The sequence below is a fragment of the Rhea pennata genome, chromosome 24 (assembly GCF_028389875.1).
Source record: "Rhea pennata isolate bPtePen1 chromosome 24, bPtePen1.pri, whole genome shotgun sequence".
NCBI classification, from domain to species: Eukaryota; Metazoa; Chordata; class Aves; order Rheiformes; family Rheidae; genus Rhea; species Rhea pennata.
In genome coordinates, this window is record NC_084686.1 from 640,361 (window position 1) to 652,090 (window position 11,730).

An 11,730-nucleotide genomic window follows, 5' to 3' on the forward strand; every position below is an offset into this window, starting at 1 on the left:
CGCCCTGGCGCCGCCCCGCCGCGCCTGCGCACGACGAGGGCGGCGGTGGCGGCGGGCCCGGCGCGGCCATGGGCGCGGCGGCGGCCGAGGCGGACCGGACCCTCTTCGTGGGCAACCTGGACCCGAAAGTCACCGAGGAGCTGATCTTCGAGCTCTTCCACCAGGTACCGGCGCTGCCCGCCCGCGCACTTATACTCCGCCACCGGGCGGGGGGCGGTGCGGAGGAGGGGGGTGTCCCACCGCCGCCATGGCGGGGCGGGCCCGGCCGCGGCCTACGGCGGCCGCGGGGGGACAGACCTCCGCGCCGCGCCCGGTAATGGCTGTCGCAGGCGGCGGGCCCGGCCGCGCTGGCCCCACTGCGCGCCCCAGACGGGCTCCCCGCGGCCGGCGCGGCCCCTGTGCCTGCCCTGAACGCCACCTCTGTGCACCCCGACACCACCTGTAGCCGCCCCAAACGCGCCACCTCTTTGCCCCGCATGTACCACCTATACGTGCCCCAAACACACCACCCATACCTGCCCCGAATGCGTCACCTATACGTGCCCCAAACACACCACCCATACCTGCCCCGAATGCGTCACCTATATGTGCCCCAAACACACCACCCATACCTGCCCCGAATGCGTCACCTATACGTGCCCCAAACACACCACCCATACCTGCCCCGAATGCATCACCTACGCGTGCCCCAAACACACCACCCATACCTGCCCCGAATGCGTCACCTACGCGTGCCCCAAACACACCACCCATACCTGCCCCGAATGCGTCACCTACGCGTGCCCCAAACACACCACCCATACCTGCCCCGAATGCGTCACCTACGCGTGCCCCAAACACACCACCCATACCTGCCCCGAATGCGTCACCTATACGTGCCCCAAACACACCACCCATACCTGCCCCGAATGCGTCACCTACGCGTGCCCCAAACACACCACCCATACCTGCCCCGAATGCGTCACCTACGTGTGCCCCAAACACACCACCCATACCTGCCCCGAATGCATCATACGTGCCCCAAACACACCACCCATACCTGCCCCGAATGCGTCACCTACGCGTGCCCCAAACACACCACCCATACCTGCCCCGAATGCGTCGCCTACGCGTGCCCCAAACACACCACCCATACCTGCCCCGAATGCGTCACCTACGCGTGCCCCAAACACACCACCCATGCCTGCCCTGAATGCGTCACCTACGCGTGCCCCAAACACACCACCCATACCTGCCCCGAATGCGTCACCTACGCGTGCCCCAAACACACCACCCATACCTGCCCCGAATGCGTCACCTACACGTGCCCCAAACACACCACCCATACCTGCCCCGAATGCGTCACCTATGCGTGCCCCAAACACACCACCCATACCTGCCCCGAATGCATCACCTACGCGTGCCCCAAACACACCACCTCTACACCCGCGAAGGCACCACCTACATCAGCTCCGAATGCATCCACCTGCACCTGAACACACCACCTACGCATGCCCCAAGTGCACACCTGTATGTGCCCCATACATCTCCTTGTGTGTGTGTGCCCCGAACGCACTGCTGTGCGCACACACACTCGTGCACAGGCAGCGGCAGGTGTGCTCACACGCTCGTGCCAGCCGCCCTGGGACTTCGCCTGAGCCTCAGTGATGTCCAGCACAACGCATGTGTGGGATCCCTCTCCGCTTCCTTATGAGTTGCTTGGCTTAGGTTTCCCCCCACCTCCCTCCCCCCCTTTTTTTTTATTGTCACATTTAAAACTTTTTTGAGAGCTGCTTCATTTTTATTTAATGTCTTTTGTTTCTTGATTCGCAGGCAGGTCCAGTAATTAAAGTTAAAATCCCTAAGGATAGAGATGGTAAACCAAAGCAATTTGCATTTGTGAATTTCAAACATGAAGAATCTGTCCCTTATGGAATGAGTCTGCTTAATGGGATCAAACTTTTTGGAAGGCCTATCAAAATTCAGTTCCGATCAGGTACCCACAACAAAAGAACCCCAAACATTAAATAACCTGGTTCCTGGAGAGAAAGCAAAGCTGCTGCCTTCTTTCCCCTCTCAGTCAAAGTCTGCCTGATTTATATTTAATCCATTAATACCATTGTTCCCTGCATGTGCTTCGCATCACATTGTTGCTCACTTACCTAACTATTGACAGTTTCCTGGAACAGTGGTGTCAGAACAGGTTTGTGCACTAGCTGTTTTGTTTTGTCCTCTTGCTTCAGCAAGGGACCTTTCTGTCTGTTGTAGCCAGGTATAACCCCTGAGCTGAGCCTTTGTTTGTTTTTTTTTGTTTGTTTGATTATCCTTTAAGTAGCCTTGAAAGCTGTTCCAAACTGTCATATTAGTAGTAAAAGTTGCATTTGAATTCAGCTAAGTGAGGCATGTGAGCCAGAATATTGCACCTAGTTGCATCTCTACCATTGGGTAATAAAACAGTTGCAAAAACTTGTTTTGGAAAGTTGATTGTATGGTTTTGCAGATGACTGATGAAACTTGAAAGCTAATTAAGCATTTGGAAACCGTTAGCATCTGACAAGTTCACTTCATATCCAAGTTACACTAAAACTGATGTTTGTCGATCTTATGAAATGTTTGTTTCTCCTCAGGGAGCAGTCATGCATCTCACGATGGTAATTCATCTTGTTCGCCACATGGAACTGCCAGTACAAGCCCATCCAGCACACCACATTCAGCATCAAATCCTAGCAGGTAAGACCTACTCTAGTAAGCAAACATTGTATCCATGCCTTGTAGGCACAGTTTGAGCATAGTTTGAAATAGAAAACAGTGTGCTTTCCTGACCTTTCTTCCAAACATAATGTAATCTTTCTTCCCTGTGGAGTGAGTACTTGCAGTGTTAGTAGCCTTGCAACCTGGTGTTCTTGGTGCTTGAAAGCCTAATGGAAAAAGGACAGAACCACTTAAAAGTGGCTGTTCTCAAACAGATCCATCTGCCAGTTCTTCTTCCCAATACCCATTCCTGTTTAAAAAGTGTTTTCCTATGGGAACAGAAGAGATCCACTGATGCAAAGTGGGGAGAGTGCTGTCAGATACATCCTGCAAGCATGTCTGCACTATTTTCTCACAACAGTTAGTACTTGTATGGTTATTGTTTCCTAGTCAGAGTAACATGACTAGCCTGCACATGCTCCTTCAGACTGCAATAGTCCTGTCCTAAAATTCCTAATTTTTTTTTCTGCAGATATGACAGGAGTCTAGATCATATGGTAGCGGCAGGATTCACATCTGTGCAGAGGTCTCCTGATAATCTTCAGAGACAAGCCATGGTATGCTGTTCTTTTGCATTAAGAGTGTCTAAATCTCAGGTGACCCACAGCTGACAGATAACTTGTGAAAGAGTTGTCTCTAATTTTTAGTACTTAAGTTTCCTTTACTGATTGTATTACATCAGAGGAATGTGTTTATGGAGTGTTGAAACAACAGTTCCAAAAGATTTACAGTTCCTGCTGGTCTAAGTGTTTAATGTCTGGAAGCTCTTTGAACTTTAGGAGTTCAGCTATAGATAAAGCAATCAGTACTAGCTGTTCTGAAAGTTTGCAACTTGTCTCATACTGTTGGCAAGTTTTCAAATCAAAGCTTTGTTCAGCTGGGGTGTGAGCAAGGCTCTGTAAAGGATGGTGTTAAGAACTGTTTGAATAAAAAAAAAAGCTCTTTTTTCCCCTTTTTGGTTGTTAGTTGACTATTAACTACTAAAAAAACAATGTGTTTAATAGTCAGGAACCAAGTCAATATAACACACAGATTACCTAGAGGAGTTAAAAGGAGTAGCCTTTATCTTGGCTAAGATGGAACACTTCAGTCTAACATGTATCTTAGAAAGCAATTGTGAGCCTTGTTTGATTATGTTTAACTTAATTGGACAATAACTGAAAATGAGCAATAAATGGCATTACAGTCTTCAGTGAGGCACAGTATTGGGAGTGCTGGTGTTCTTGGCACCTAGCACTTTCCCTTCTATTTACAGTGCGATTAATGTAGAATGTCAAGGGCAGCACAGGAGGTTAAAATTTATCAAGACCTTGCACCATCGAACGGTTTATGCACTCTGTCAGTCATCTGCTGGGAAGAAAGTGCATCAGTTTCACTAAGTCTTTTCCTCTTCCTTTGGCAGATGAATAGCGCGATGTGGCAGCAGCCTCAATACAGTGGGAAATACGATCAGCCTGGCTTTCCTGTCTCAGGGTACCAGCACGGTCATTCGTTTAATCACTCTCCAGCCCCTCAAATGCAGTGGCGCCCAGACGTACCTTCAGCGCTGCGCAAGACCAGGATGAGTTCCCATCCCTATTACCCGGAGGGGCGGCATTTCGGCCGCGAGCAGCGTTTTGGGGACCGCGGGCCCGACTACTGCAGGGGCAAAAGGGATGACTACAGCTATGAAGACAGAAGTCGTGACCCTGATCATCATTACAGGGGGAACAGAGAAGAATCTGGCTACGATGATAGGAATCGTGAGGGCTGGAGCCATGATTACGATCACAGGAGAGAGAGCTACAGAGAGGGCAAATGGTGCCCATCACGGCATTAACAAGTATTCACCAAGCTGTAAAGAACTTACTGGGAGAAGGAAGTTGAATGTTAAATCTGTTCCTAATTGTATATGTGTATAAAAAAACTCCCTCAAAGTTACCTTTTAATGTTTGTAAAACTATTAGCAACGCAATCCTCCGAAACTAGCATCTGAATTTTTAACGTGTTAACTTTTCACCTCAGGGTTTTATGCAGGAAAAAAAGTATGCCACAATTTACAAGAAATCATTGCTGTTTGCTTGTAATATAAAGAAAATCTGTTTGTATTTTTGTAGCGCAGTTGAAAGAGGTAGTCTCCGTCTCGGATACGGACGTAGACCTTTAAACAGACTGGAAGCGGTGTGATGCTTTGTGGCATCCAATACACTTCAAACAGTGTTTTGATACAGAAACGTTACCTTTGAATACGTCTCGGAGAAGAGTATTAAAACCTTCCCTGTAAAACAAAAAATCTGTGGATGACCCATTCTCATTTTAACCTTCTGATAACGCGTCTTATTGGTTTCATTTGGCTGCGCGTTGGCTTTTCTCGCACAGCTTTTGATACAGAGATTTACACACACACACACACACACACACACACACACACACACACACACACACACACACACACACACACACTACTATGTATATGTATACAGTACTACTACAGCAGTTGGAAATTTCAAAAGTAAGGTTGGTTTGGTTTAACCAAAGCCCCTCAGGAAACTGCTGCCTCTTGAATGCCTTCATTTCCCTAAGGTTAGGAAAGAGCAAGAAGTTAAAATACAAAAAAGAAAAGCCCACCCCCCTGTTTTCGGCCCGGCCCGGCCCGGCCCGGCCGCGCCTTAGCGGTGGAGGCTCCCGGGCGCGGCGGGCGCGGCTGAGGCGGTTGCGCCGCGCGCGGAGCGGCCGGGGGGGGGGGGGGGGGGCGCGGCGCGCGCGGCGCTCTGAGGCGCCCCCGCGGCTCCCGGCAGCGCCCGCGCGGCGGCGGCGGCGGCGGCGGCGGCGGCGCGGGGGCCGCCGGGAGGTGTAGTGCGGCGGCGACCCCTGGCGGCCCGGCGGCGATGCTGGGCGGCGGCGGGCTGGGGCGGCTGCGGGGCGGCGGCGGGCTGGGGCGGCTGCGGGGCGGCTGGCGGCGGGCGGCCATGGCCGGCGGCGGCGGCGGCATGGGCCAGCGCATGGTCTGGGTGGACCTGGAGGTGCGGCGCGGCGCGGCGCGGCGCGGCGCGGCGGGGCGGGCGGCGCGGGCAGGGCGGCGCGGCGCGGCGCTCATGGCGGCCGCGCTCCCTGTGTGTGTGTGTGTGCGGCAGATGACGGGCTTGGACGTCGAGAAGGACCAGATCCTGGAGATGGCGTGCCTCATCACCGACTGCGACCTCAACGTCCTGGCCGAGGTGAGCCCCGCGCCGCCGCCGCGCCCGCGCCCGCCCCGCCGCGCCCCGCGCGCTCACCGCGGCCTCCGCCTGTCCCGCCGGCAGGGCCCGAACCTGATCATTAAGCAGCCGGACGAGCTCCTGGACGGCATGTCGGAGTGGTGCAAGGAGCACCACGGGAAGGTAACCACCCTCCAGCGGCCTCGCTGCGACTACTGTTTCTTTCTAACACTAAGAACGACCTATAATTCAGAATTATTAGTTGCAGTACAGTCACCTAAAAAGGGACAACTCCTGTGCTGAACAGTTTGCAATGAAACAGAGGAGATGATAAAGAATGGGAGAAAGTAAGTATCATCCTTATTTTGTAGCCAAGGAGCTGATGTATAACGTTGTACCCAAGGTCTCACCAGTTGTCCGTGGCTTACCTGGGAATTGCTCTCATGTATCCTTAATTTTAATCCTGTACTCGAACTACAAGATTGTCCTGAAGCAGCCTATCTGTAGCTAGCTTGGCTTTTAAGAAGCCTGAATAGTGCTTGAAGCCACTTTCTAGCCTGAGAACCAAAACATCAGCAAAGGCCAACAGTTAGGAAGCGGACTCAAGAGATACCTGGATCAGCAGCTTGTGGGAGAGCTACAGGCAGAAGCGAGACAAGTGTCCTCTGCTTGTTCTGCAGATGCTTGCAGGGCTCTGGATAGGAGTCTGAAAAAACAGACCAGAGTCTTTGCTGGCTCACTGTTACCTCTTGCTGTGTTAGCCTCTTAGATGAGTTGGCCTTGGAATAGGACCCACCACTCTTGATACATGCAGCTGATTCCCATAGTGAAAAATGCATGCTGAATATTAAGTCTCTCGGAGTGAGATTCACCAGCCTGGAGTTAGATGAAGGCTCCGATCTGAAATGCTCACAAGAAAGCAAGTCTTGCAGCTGTGTCATCCTCAGAGATTTAGATGCCAAACTTCAGAGCTGTGGGGAGTACAGTCACCCGCTCGTGAGTCACAGAACTCCGCTACCCCGATGCTGCTGCCATTCTTAGTCTTTTAAAAAGGGTGGAGCTCACTCCTTCCTGGTAAAACAAAACGTTTTTCCCAGTTACGCACTGTATCCTAGTAGATCGAGCAGTCATGTGTTAAGAAGAAGCTGGGTTCAGTTCCGTGGTCTGCTTGCTGAGCTACCTGCTGCAGCCTGCCTCCTGTGGGAGCCCAGCTTGTAAGGCCAGGCTGGATGGACTTCTCTGACAGCTCCTGGTTGAAGCCTGTTCTGTATTGCATAAAAAATTCAAAGATTAACTTTCACAGAGAAGGGGAAGACTGGGTTTGAAATCCCAAGAGAGAATAGTTACAAGATTGGTTTCGAATAGTCCAGAGCTGACAAAATAGAAATCTTATCATCAGCAACAACTCAGGTAATCTGTAGGATTAAACAGACCAATTTACTGCAAATGTACTGCATTGTTGTTTTTTTTCCTGTCCCCCTTAGCACCCTAAACCTACTTATTTTTAATTGACTAAGGAAAAAAAGAGCAATTAAGATGATATAGATGAAAATGCAGCCACATAATAGATTTTTTAACCACCACTTGGAGCTGACAAGTAGATTTTTGTAGCACAGTCATGGAAATGTACAGTATAGCCAGATGGAAATAAATCATTGAGAACACTTAAAGCAGACTTGACAGAAGACATTTAAGTATTTAAAAAAGAAAGAAAGAACTTCTCTGATTCATAGGAATCCTGATAAATGCTTAAACCAGCAATTTCTATAACTTGCACTTCTGGGTGCAGACTCTACATACTCTGGGTGTTGGGGAATTGAATGCCTCTTGTTAAACAGATAGTAGGGTAATACTCATCTGGATTGGGTACATGCAGGTATATAAATGAAGGCTTACATGAAGTCTCAGTAATTGAGAATAACACCATAGGAAGTATAGCAAGTGGGGAAAAAAAAAAAAAAAAAGCCAATCACAGCAATGTCAGTGTTGTCAGGACTTGCATAGATTTTTACTTCATGTGTGGTGCCCTTGAAGTCAGTGAGGTCTGCTTGTGAAGTGACCCAGAGAGTGAGTAAAGGGAAGGAGATCTCCCAGAATACTCAAACACAGAATTATGTTGTCCTCTTAATGCTTCTGGTCATGTTGGGGAATCAAACAACATTTTAATGGTTGATTTTTTGCTATTGAGCATTTCTGGAAATATCTTTAACAGTAGTATATATTTGATTTATGATGGATGGCTCTTTCTTGCAGTCTGGCCTTACTAAGGCTGTGAAGGAGAGTAAAATTTCATTGCAGCAGGCAGAATATGAGTTTCTGTCCTTTGTACGACAACAAACACCCCCTGGTCTCTGTCCTCTTGCAGGTAAAATATGTACTTTCTTAATACTAATAAGATCATCCCTCCTGTACTTCCCAGTTGGATGCTGAAAGGCCTGTTGATACACATGGCAGGGATGCTTTAGTTTTCTATGCAGAGATCTAGCATGCAACTCCAAATCTGTTTAGTAAAGAAAGGTTCAATAATGTTATCACCCAGTTCTTCAAATCTGGCACATCATTGGCACATAAAACTTAAATTCTTTTTAGTATTAATGTTTCATTGTACAGCTATGATTGCGATGGGCAAGTTAACTACTGACAGCAACCTATGACTGTAAAACCTCACCAGTAAATTGAAGTGTCTTTTCCTCACTGACCGTGTGTATCAAATGAAACACCAAATAGGAATCTTCCAAACATCTTACTACTTGGAACTAAATACAGGCCACTTGCATATGGTCTTTGGAGTATTACTAAGTGAAATTAATACTGATGCTTATTTTCACTTGGTGGAAAACCAGGTGTTTGTGTAATACTTTGATAACTAACTGTTTGACAGAAATTTTAGGAGTAGTAACTGAAGAATGAGTATATTGGGATTAGGTATTTAAAGCGCTTGTGATCCTAAAATGAAAATGTGACAAACCTTCATGATCACATTTACTAGAAAACAAGATACATGAGCTGCTTGCAAATACCTTTTTATGCCCTATGATCTTTCCTCAGCTTGCTTAGCCTGTTTCTAGTTCAGATGTCATTCACAGTAGCTTTGTACCGTCTTTGAAGAAATGTCTTGTTCTGTGTCTTTGTAGGTAACTCTGTTCACGCAGATAAGAAATTTCTTGACAAATACATGCCTCAGTTCATGAGGCACCTTCATTACCGGATCATTGATGTGAGCACTGTCAAAGAGCTTTGCAGGTAAATATTCCTCAAATCAAATAGCTGCATAAAAGATAATCTAGCAAGCCTGTTAAGTAGCACTAGTACACCCTCTTCTAGAACAAGGGCAAAGGCTGCTGGGAGACTGCTGTGTGCCACCCTCTCGCTCTTTCATCTCTTCTGTTCAGGCTGAAGCATGGAGTAAGCCATAAAGTACTCACAGTTGCCTGCACTGGCATTTGCAACACTTCAGTTCTCAGGGTTGCAGCTTCTTTGCATGCCACTGACACTGATATTCTTTCATTGACTGTAGCAAAATGACAGCAGTCACTGGACAAGTTTTTGAATCTTGCTTTACTGTTTTAACAATGGCATTTTCTTCCACTTACAGACGCTGGTATCCAGAAGAATATGAATTTGCACCAAAGAAGGCAGCCTCTCACAGGTGAGGCTTCTCCTTTTGCTTATACAATAGGGCTTGCCATACAGGAACCATGCTTTTCACAAGTGGACTATAGAGCTGTATGGCTTCCTTTGAATCCCAGACATGCTTACTCTAATAGGGAAGAGAGGTTGTGTGATTCTGCTCCCCATCATATAGTTTATATTCTCCTGTCTGAAACCTGGTTAGTGTAGAAGTGTCCTTACTTGTTACAGTTCACTGTTCACGCTGAGATACTTGTGTGATTATGTAGTTACATCACTACTGAGATATCACATGGAAAAAAGGTAGCTTAACAGTGTTTTTTCAATCCATGTATTAAGCAGGCTTGTTCACAGAGACATTAAAATTGGAGGACTGCGGATGGGGACATAACATTCTATTCCTGGCCATTTTCTGAGTTTGTAGTACATTAGAGAAAGTTTGCCTTTCAATGAAGGAGTTAAGTTTTGAGTTACAGTCCCGTCAGTGTCTGAGGCATCCTTAAGAGTTTAGTTGCTTTGAAGTTTTGGAATGCAAGATGCTATGTAGGATTAACACTTCTAGAAGGCTTTTCTAAGATAGTAAGTTTTCTGAACAGAGGAGGCCACAAGATCCATAGGCTGTAAGTACATCCATTTTGCTCTTCAGCTACTCATACTAAGTGTAGGGGAAAAAAAAAACCACCCACCCTCACTCTAGTTTTTGTAGGTGTTATTCTTTTGGATATTTATTGTTATGACTTCCCTAAATGACAGTGAAAAGTAGTAACTGATTCTTCATCTTCTCTCCTTGCCCCAACAACAGCCTCGCTAGACAGGAGAGGAGGCTCAGCTACAAAAAGAAAAGGAATAACTGCTGCAGAGGTCTTGATTGAAATCAGAGATCGTTGTGCTGCACAGTAAAAATGTGCAGAAGTACAGCCTCTCTGTGGGCCTTTGAATCTAAACAGAGTACAGTAAGGAGAGGCACAAGGACAAAATGAGTCAGTCACCTGTGCTTGTACAGAAACCAGATGACTGGCCAAAGCAGGAGCTAAAGCCAGGTCTCCTGAGTCCTTGTCTGTTGTTTGCTTTCTCAGATTGATAGCAAACTGCTTTTAATAGCTAAAGCTGTAGAACCTGCTGGCTTTCCAGGACTTACACATCACACAGTGACACAAACTAATAAGCTGTATGTTACTCTCCCTGGCATGTCAGCGCTAGAGGACTTTTACTGCTTTCCACATACCCAAGAGAAGTGAAGATAGCTTCCCCCCCCCCCTTCCCCAACAGATTTGTGATCCATACATGTCAGAACTATTTCTTATAGCCTAGATTTTTTTTTGATAGTATTACTATCCAGATGTAGCTGAAGGTGTGTGCATGCATTTTGAAACCCTCCTTAATTCTCTTTCAGAGCACTTGATGACATCAGGGAAAGCATCAAAGAACTTCAGTTCTACAGAGACAGCATCTTCAAGAGGAAAACGGATGAAAAGAAAAGAAAACTAATAGAGAATGGAGAAAGTGATAAAACTGCCAGCTGATTTCTCTTCTTAAAATGCCATCCAATAGCATATACTAGATGTATCTCCTGGTTCTTTTTTGTTTGCTGTTCTTTTGGGAAGCTGCACCCTTCAGTTACCTTGTTTCTTAACAGTTGTTAAAATGCAGATGGAAATCTAAGTTAGTGCTGCTTTTCTGTTTGAGCAAGGAATCTGCCCATTTAAGTCTCAGCAGCTCCTTTGTTTGTATGTACTAGGTAAAATCTACTGTTTGATACTCCTCTTCATCTGGTTTTAGATGCAATCTTTCGCTACACAATAAAACCAGTTCTGTTGACAGATAATATTTTCCTGTATTCTTTCATTAGTGTTAGCCACAAGGTTGTGTGCATAATGCTGCTAGGTGAAGCAGCCTCTCATAGGTTTGCAAAGTAAAATGCTATAGGAAGTTTGTTTCATTATGCAATAACCTTATGTATGCATTTTACATTTCTGGGCATTTAACAAGGAAGTCCTTTTTGTGCAGAATCTCCATTTAGAGACAGACAGAAGTTGCACATCAATGAGTAGAGCCTACTGAGTAGTAGACAAAGAAGTGTCAAAGGCACGGCAGTATTTTATCTCTCCCCAGCTTATGGGCAGCAATTCCAGTAACAAAGCTGTCTTTAGTTCCAAGGTGAGCATTAGGTTGCTTTATAAAACTACCATGTAGG

At 47.0% G+C, this 11,730-nt stretch overlaps 2 protein-coding genes across 2 annotated transcripts; both read left to right on the forward strand.

Moving 5' to 3' along the window:
• Positions 1-29: 29 nt before the first annotated feature.
• On the forward strand, positions 30-5,002 carry RBM7 (RNA binding motif protein 7). Its single transcript, XM_062594601.1, has 5 exons — positions 30-164; positions 1,813-1,975; positions 2,607-2,709; positions 3,203-3,287; positions 4,133-5,002. Exons 1-5 carry the CDS (start codon positions 69-71, stop codon positions 4,547-4,549), a joined length of 864 nt encoding a protein of 287 aa, XP_062450585.1. The 5' UTR covers positions 30-68; the 3' UTR covers positions 4,550-5,002.
• Positions 5,003-5,597: 595 nt separating this feature from the next.
• On the forward strand, positions 5,598-11,361 carry REXO2 (RNA exonuclease 2). Its single transcript, XM_062594567.1, has 7 exons — positions 5,598-5,732; positions 5,844-5,927; positions 6,012-6,089; positions 8,160-8,271; positions 9,041-9,149; positions 9,502-9,555; positions 10,930-11,361. Exons 1-7 carry the CDS (start codon positions 5,598-5,600, stop codon positions 11,057-11,059), a joined length of 702 nt encoding a protein of 233 aa, XP_062450551.1. The 3' UTR covers positions 11,060-11,361.
• The last annotated feature ends 369 nt before the right edge of the window (positions 11,362-11,730 follow it).

Bases quoted from the DNA above. Each gene is read 5' to 3' on its own strand.
- REXO2 (XM_062594567.1), top strand. From the start codon at position 5,598: ATGCTGGGCGGCGGCGGGCTGGGGCGGCTGCGGGGCGGCGGCGGGCTG. The intron at 5,928-6,011 runs GTGAGCCCCGCG...TCCCGCCGGCAG, and splicing joins ACCTCAACGTCCTGGCCGAG to GGCCCGAACCTGATCATTAA. The intron at 9,150-9,501 runs GTAAATATTCCT...TTCCACTTACAG, and splicing joins ACTGTCAAAGAGCTTTGCAG to ACGCTGGTATCCAGAAGAAT.
- RBM7 (XM_062594601.1), top strand. From the start codon at position 69: ATGGGCGCGGCGGCGGCCGAGGCGGACCGGACCCTCTTCGTGGGCAAC. The intron at 1,976-2,606 runs GTACCCACAACA...GTTTCTCCTCAG, and splicing joins CAAAATTCAGTTCCGATCAG to GGAGCAGTCATGCATCTCAC. The intron at 3,288-4,132 runs GTATGCTGTTCT...TTCCTTTGGCAG, and splicing joins ATCTTCAGAGACAAGCCATG to ATGAATAGCGCGATGTGGCA.